The following is a 7,916-nucleotide window of genomic DNA, read 5'->3' as shown; positions in this document are numbered from 1 at the left end:
TGGCAATAGCATTCAGTTTACTTACACAATAAATCCAAGGTCAAATCAAGCTGTGAACAACCTCATGCCCCTTCTCAAACTATTTTTATATGGTGTATACGTGTGTATGATACGTTTGTATGGTGTTCCTGAACATGCATTTGTATCAACAAGTTGCCAGGCTCACAGCATCCATTGCTAGCCAAAAATAAATGCATGTCCCAGCATGTCTTTGAAGACACACAAAGAAAGAAATAAAAAGCCCAGATTTCCCTGGGAAGAAGGATTGAATGTTAAACTACTCTGGAAATTGTAAGAGGAATAGGGTGTCTCTTGATAACTCTCAGCACCTTAACTACCCTTCACAGGATTATTTGGAGGAAGCCACCACTATTTAAATTTGAATGATACAGCTCTAGATGGGGCCTCATCCGGTGGTCAGAAAAGTTGAGGCCTGAGCTTTACTACTGTCTACTACATTCCCGTTTGTCTCAGGTGACAAAATGGGAGGACGTGCCACCCCTGGGCATAGCCATCACATTCAACACTATACTGTTATGCAGGTAGTACACAGAATTGCAAGGGACACTGTTCGGGAAGACACTCCTAAAAGGGCAGAATGGACAGCAAGGACATTACATGCACAGCCACAACAATTCTTTCTTCTAGTAAGTAAAATGGAAAGGTAATAGTTTCTTGTGTTAAGACAGCTATCATGTTTCCACACACAGCTGAACACACAGATCGTCTAGGCTCATGTTTAGCTCCAGAGCTGGGGCTCATTCAGAGATACACAAGCTGGTTTCCTTCAACGTTGGACTCCAGTACCAAGCTATCTAGGGAAAACAGCAAAAGAATTAGCAGACTTGTCAAAAGAACAATACATGACATTTTGCAGCACACATCTGCCTGTCTCGGGCAGCATGACCATTATGTGTAGTTTGAATTCTATGTTTCCTGAGAAGTAAGCTCATTAACATACACCCAAGGAGACCTTTGTTCTTGCCATGAGTCAAATAATTAGCACGGCCATCACAGTAATTCTCATTCAATTGGACATGCAACCTATCAGATAGGACACAAATGAATCACTGCAGACACTTAAATTTTCAGCATTAAAATTCTGGTAATTCATATTATTTGTCTGAACATCATTGTGCATTAGTGAAGTAATACTGTATTTTTAAACTTTTTTATTTATAAAACAATAGAATCAAACATTACAGAAGGAAGTTGTACATAAATGTAATTGAACAATCTAAGCTTATAAAGATCTTGCCCAGAGGGTGCTAGCCCTTTAATACCCAAAAGCACACTTAAAAATTAAAACTCATTCCAAGAAACTCCAGGGCAGGTAATTAACACAAAATGGCTTCTTTGACTGGAAAGCAAACACATCTCAGCGAGACCTTGTAGTATCCTGATGGCTTAGGTGGTCAAGGTTCTGTGAGGCTTTTCACCATTGGATATAATGATATTTAAATCAAACAAGACGTCAGAAATTAATCCTGCTAAAAAGCGCTACTGGGTCCTGACCCTACACCATACAATGGTCATGGTGATTCAACCACCAGTTACAATTTTTAGTATATTCTAGCTATAGTTTAAAGCTAGCACGGTTTAAGATAAGGTTTACATTTTATTTTGGTGCTTACAGCCATGAGAGATCAATGGCAGCAACCTCCTGAGCAAGTGAGCTTGTTTTAGCGAAGTGTGCAACAGGGCTCCATGACCTTTTGGCTTTATTTTTTCTGTTTGAAACATGGCAATGTGCTCCTGGATCAACATGTGGGAGACTGGCTGCATCTGTTTCCACATGGATTGTGTTGCCAGCACTGTCCCCAATTGGTAGGCTGTGGCAGAGTTTCTTGGGATGTTGTGGGCACATCTGCCATTCCTCACAATGTTCTGTTTTCATTTGTGTATTTTCTCTCCTTGCCCAGGCTGCGGACAAAAATAAAACCATAGGAAGATCCAGTCAGAGATCCCCTGTGTTGCATGTACCTTGGCCCTCCAGAGGACAGCTGGTTTGCAACCAATACTTTATTGTACATTGCTGCAACAGTGTGTTGACTTTGTATGCATGTTGGAGATATCTCTCTGCCTATGTGTGCACATGTGTTGCCTAATTTGAACCTAGAGTCCATGCAACTAACTGGGGATCTTTTCCCTTTTCACTGTCAGTTCCCGGCCCCCTCACTGGCGCCACCCCCCACTGTGACAGTTGTTTTAAAGTTCAGTGTGTTACATGGGCAACTTTGTAAAATAAAGAAGAACGCCACTTCTATGATTTATGGTGTGTTTAGTGAGAAAAGGCTGTTTTCAGCAGAATGTACCAAATATCCTTGTGCTTGTTGAAGATAAAATAAACATTACGGCGCTAGTGTGCAGGCTGTTGCTGATTCTGAAGCGGTATCATTTCATGCTCTATTTCTGTCAGGGTACATTACAGAGTAGTGTGTGAGCATTGGCTAAACCTCTGGCAGTTATACATTGCTTGAAGGTCATATGATATTTATTCAAGTTTGTAAGTTTTGTAGTGACTTTAAATGGCAACCTTGGGGCTGAATATGTTAACCTCTGCTACTGGGCGACTTCTATTTGTTTCAGAGGAATGGAGGAATCTGCAGATATGTTCCTGGCCTACGTACAGAAGTATCACAGTCTCTCCAGCATTTCACAGATAAAAATAGGGACACTTTTGTGGACTATTACACATTGCTGAAGGCTCTTCTCTGCCTGCTGGGTGCTGTATTAATTTGAACTGCAATTGCCTGGCCTGCACTGGCACTGTCTCTTAATAAACTAACAGTCAGCTGCCTTTTTATTTTAATTCTATTATTATTATTATTTTATTCTAAATTGCTTATTAGTCCTCTTAAGATAGACAACACAGATGGACAACTTTTCTCCCACCAGATATTGTCAGACACCCACCGGCCACTGTCAGTACAGCCAGGGGTTAGGGATGATTATTAGTATTTATTAAATTTATTAAACTACTTCTCTTGTTGCAGGCAATTCAAGGCATCTTTATGAAAACAAAATGACAAAGCAAAACCCCCTACATTAATTAAACCGGTGTGTGTGGGAGGGGGAAATCATTAAAAACAACCCATCGGCTTTAAAAGGTCATGGACTGTTAACAGCCAAAGGCCTGGTTGAAAAAATGGTTTTGCCTGGTGTTGAAAGATATGTAGTGATGGCACCGGGTGAGTCTCCCTGGCGAAAGCATTCCACAACGGGGAGCCACCTCAGAAAAGGCCTGTTATCAGGTTGCCACCCTCTCGACATCTCATGGAGGGGGCACGCGGAGTAGGACTTCAGATGATGAGCACAGGGTCTGGGTCAGTTCATATGGGGAGAAGCAGTCCTTGATTATGGGAGTTGTAGTCCAGTAACCACAGGTTCCCCATCCTTGTTGTATAGATTTAGAATTTTGTTGATTCTATTTGTATTTTGTATCCAACTTAAGTCCAAAGAAGCCATTCAGGCAGCATCTGCACTTTTGAATAAAATAGGAACAAGGGAAACTGCAAAAAGCCCTCCCACGCTGTCAGAAGTAGGTTCCACGAAATTCAATGAGACTTATTTCTAAGTAAATATGCATAGGGTTTTAGGTGTTTGTTCTCAAACTGCTATCTATACTGAGGCAGGAGGAAAACAGAACCGGATAATGTGCATTCAGAATACTAGAGAAGATTGAGATACAGGCCGTCTAACTGATAAAAGAGCTTCTCTTAGGAAGAGAAGAAACGCAATTCGCTAACAATTCTTTTTGAGCTTAAGCGGATCTATCCTTGAGAAAGGATAATGCTTTGTGGCTTGCAAGGCTTACAATTTGTGCTGTCAGATCGTTCACCAAGGAAATGGCCTGTAAGGCTGCCATCGTAGGGCGTGCTTACTCGGGAGCAAACAGCACCGAACACGGCGAGATCTACTTTATAGAGTATTATATACACACACACAACCGAGGTTAGCCACCACAGCGCGTACGCCCAACTAGAAAGCTCTGCCAAGTTCTCCCTCTGCACAACTCCAGTCCGCATTTTCGTAGCCGCCGAGCTTAACTGAGGTCGAGCCGAACCCTTCCTGGCCGGCTGGCTGGGAATCCGGGCCAGGCGAGCGTAATAGTATTCCTCCGAGCGGAGGCCGAATTGAGCGGTTGCTCGGTGGTGGCTCCGCTCCAGAGGGGGCCGTGCCGGGAAGGGATCCGGGCGCCGGGCTTTGCTACGCAGCAGGGCGGGGCCTGGCTGGGGGTGGCTCGGGAAGTTGCCGAAGTTGGGCAGAGAGTGGAGGGACGGAGCCAGCGAGCGCCTGCCTGCCTGCTCGGGCCGGGCCTTCCTGGGTGCTGCTCTTCCCCCTCCCGCCCTCTCTTCCCTGTCCGGCCGGTGCATGATGGAAGCAGCATGGCCGCTCATCTTTCCTTAACGCAGGTAGGGACGGCTCGCTTTTCGTTCGGTGGGGAGGAAGTGGGGTGGTTAGCTAGGGCGGGAGAGACAGCCGCGGGAAGCCTCGCCTCCACGCTCCCGCCGTCTCCCCTTGGAAGAGTTTCCTTTGTGACCTGGCCGCCTCCCGCTTCCATTCCTCCTCGTAGCCCTTTCCCTGACCGCGTCTCCCCTCGGGGCGCTTCCGCCTGCGCCCCCCTTCGCAACACCCACCCTCCATCTCTGGGACGCCCCTTGGAACCCAGCCGGGCTTACTTCTGAGGAGGCGCCTTGTTTATGAACAGCCTCCCCTGTTTCCGTGCTCCCCAAGCTCTCTAGTCTTCCTCCCTAGTCTCCTCCTCCTCCCAAGTTCTGCTGTTTGCCCCAAAGCTGCCGCCCTTCACTTCGCCGGTGGTTCCCACGGGGGACTCCGCGCCTTGTTTCGCAGAAGCGGACGACGTGGGCTGCGCCTTACGCAAAGCTCGTAACGCAGAGAACGTGTCTAGCGGGCGCCCGGAATTCCGCGGCTCTTGTCAGTCTCCAGCCGGTGTGGCGAAGAGTGACGGGCTTAGGAGCTGGGCTGACAAGGGGTCAAAGCTCCACTCACCCTGGAAACTTTGTGTTTATTCGCTGCCTCTTCGCCTAATCTTCCTCACGGGGTTGTTGTGAGGAGAACATGGGGAGGGAAAGGGCCACGGACACCGCCTTGAACTCCCTAGAGGAAAGGTGGGCCAGAAATGTAGTAATAATAATATTGGTGGGGTGGGTGTGTTATGGCTCCCTGAGTCTTTTTCTTTTTAACCCTCTGTAGGGTTTCCTCATGTTTCACCTACTGTGCTGTTCTTTGTTGTATTCCCCACTCCATGCATTCAGACAGACAGACAGACAGACAGACAGACTCTTCTTCTGTAGGACTGCTTTCCAACCTAATACCTGATATTTATTCTCCAGAGGTGCTCCCACCCATGACATGGGGTGAAGCGGCTACCTCAGGCGGCAGAAGTGCAAGTGCACTCCGCCTGCCCCACCGCTTCTGCCATCCAGAGGGAGGTGTTCCAGCGCTCAACATTGCCACTTGTCTTCCCCCACCCGGGTGGAGACGCAGCGCAAAAGGCAATACTTTGAGAAGCGCTCTGGCTCCTGCCAAGTTCAGTCAGAGCCAGGGCATTCCTGCACACTAGTTGTGATCAGAAGTGTTAGAAACTGAGATATGAAAGCTAGGAGCTAAATGGCACCTTAAACTTAGGTTACTGCAGCTAAAATATTGTGTTCATTTTTCACATGGTCTAGACCTTTCCCTGCCCACCCCTCTAATATTCTTAGGAGGGTCTCTTCTCCAGTCTTCAGAGAGCAGCTGGAAGTAGGGAGGCAGAAAAAGGTCCTCCTTTCCTTCCACTTGGCAGTTTTAATCTGAAATCTTAGGTGCAGCCCAGAGCTCAGAAACTGCTCACACTAATGAAATTCCCTGTCGCAAAATGTGTCTAGAACAATGGGACTCCCAAGGAGAAAGCCGTGGCAACACTTTGAAGAGAACCTTGGCTCCCAAGTTCAGTGAGAGCCAGGGCACAGTGTTGACAAAAGTGGGGGGGGGGGGAGGCAGCAATTCCCCTTTCACTGGGCTGCCCTTGTTCTTCTCTCTTTTTCCATTTTGGCTTCTGTGATACGCTTTTTGCAAACACCTTTTCCTTTTTTAATTTTATTTTTTTTAATTGAAACAATTTCAGTTAAACAAAATAAAGTGAAAAACCAATAGAAACAAAAGGTGCATTAGAAAATACAAAAATGAGGACCCCCCCCGTACATACTTATCTAATACAATGGTAAACATGTTATTTTTTCTGTGTCCCAGAACAGACTAGGGTTGCAGTCCTAACCCCACTTACCTGGGAGTAGGCCCCAGTGATTTCAGTGGGAGTTACTGATGTGTCAGCATGGTTAGGTTTGCGCTGTAGGTGCTGCAAAAAGTTTTCTCCAGCACAATGGCAAGAACCCACTTCAACACGGGTTAAAATAGAGTGCTACAAATAAGCCTAATGTACTCATAATTCAAAGATTATATATGTAGAAATAGCCCTCTGTAATAATAAATCTCAGTTCAGTTAATATGAAATTTATTTTGGGATGGTCTTGGTTACCTCACTTCATGCTAATTGGTCTTATATGTGTAAACAGGAAGTACAATCATCATGAGTGTAGGTGTTGTGTGTTCATGTTCTTGTTCATACCCCCTGTACCTAGTGCAGTTCTTGGAAGTAGATCTCTATAAGTGGTAAACTATAGTGCCCAGAATTCTCTGAGGGAGAGAACGTGCTTTGAATTTGCATTAAAACTATAGTGTATACACAGCTGCAGTCTTTGGTATGCTGAAAGAGGAATTAAGAGTTGCTGTAGCTGCACTATTTGTGGTCGGGGAACTAATAGTTGCTTAACTTCAACTATGCAGTTAGCATAGTATTTTTGCAAATGAATACAACAACAAAGTCTTTGTTTATTTGAAATATTGATGTACTGCTGCTCAATAAAATAACACCAAGGTGGTATATAATAAAGCAATTCAGTACAAAACAGCAATTCAGAAATGAAAGCTTGAGGCTATAGTCCTATCTGAACTGAGCCCAGAACACAACTCTGTACATGTCTCATTTGCAGTCCTCTCTTGTACATACTTACTTAGAAGTTAGTCCCACCTGGTTGGTAAGCATGTGTAGTTCAGATGTCATGGCCAATCCTTCGTTTCGCCATTGAGATCTGGAAATCCACACACTTGAAGCCATAGTTTCCAGTTCTGGTTTGGATGTGAATTTGTCTGGATCTGTTTCATTCTGGGTTCAGGTGCAGTTTGGGAAATGATCAGTAGAGAGTGGGACAGGGAGAATGTGACTGCTTCTCAATTTCTTGGTGACTTTTGACACCATTAACCATGGTATCCTCCTGGACTGGCACTGTGGGATGAATATTATGGGCACTGTTTTATAGTTGTTTTGCTCCTACCTCCAAAGTCTTTTCCAGAAAGTATAAATGGAAGATAGTGTTTTGGCCCCATAATGCTTGTGCTATGGTGTACTACAGGGTCCCAATCTTGTCCCTGGTGCTGTTTAACATCTAATGACCACACCCAGTGCCTTCTCATAGGAGTTTGGAAGCAAAGTGTCATCAGTATGCTGATGACATGCTGCTGCAATTTCTTTATAACATCAGAATGGGGAGACACTGTGAATGAACTGGACCATTGTCTGAGTGCAACAGTGGAATGAATGAGGGCCAGTAAGATGAACTTGAACCCTGAGAAGATTGAGGCACTGTTGGCTTGTGTTCCCTTCTATTTCCTGGATGGAGTTGCACTTCCTCTGAAAGAACAGATTTGGAGTTTGGGGTTGCTCATGGATCTGTGTTTGTCGCTAGACACTTAGGTGGCCTCAGTGGCTAGGAGTGCCTTTTAGCAGCTATGCTTGGTTCACAAACTATGACCATTCTTGGACAGGGATAGTTGGGCCACAGTGATTCCTTGAA

The 7,916-nt window shown here is 45.4% G+C and overlaps 1 protein-coding gene and 1 long non-coding RNA gene across 5 annotated transcripts in view; one reads left to right on the top strand and one right to left on the bottom strand.

Moving 5' to 3' along the window:
• Positions 1–417: 417 nt before the first annotated feature.
• On the bottom strand, positions 418–4,010 carry LOC308586566. The gene is made up of 2 exons (XR_014007950.1): positions 3,818–4,010; positions 418–815 (listed from the first exon to the last, which is right to left on the bottom strand). It is a non-coding gene; the product is annotated as an uncharacterized lncRNA (long non-coding RNA).
• Positions 4,011–4,278: 268 nt separating this feature from the next.
• EPS15 (epidermal growth factor receptor pathway substrate 15) overlaps positions 4,279–7,916 on the top strand; it is a 58,127-nt gene continuing 54,489 nt past the window's right edge. For 3 of the 4 annotated variants that reach the window (XM_081193144.1, XM_081193145.1, XM_081193147.1), the window contains exon 1: positions 4,279–4,415. In XM_081193144.1, the coding sequence (XP_081049270.1) occupies positions 4,389–4,415 (27 nt within the window). In that variant the 5' untranslated portion in view covers positions 4,279–4,388. The remainder of the gene's footprint in view (positions 4,416–7,916) is intronic. The other variant, XM_081193146.1, reaches the window with a different exon arrangement.

The sequence above is a fragment of the Podarcis bocagei genome (assembly GCF_964188305.1).
Source record: "Podarcis bocagei genome assembly, chromosome: 5".
Classification (NCBI taxonomy): Eukaryota; Metazoa; Chordata; class Lepidosauria; order Squamata; family Lacertidae; genus Podarcis; species Podarcis bocagei.
The sequence above is the reverse complement of the archived record's forward strand: the minus strand, read 5'-3'. Positions and strand labels throughout refer to the sequence as shown.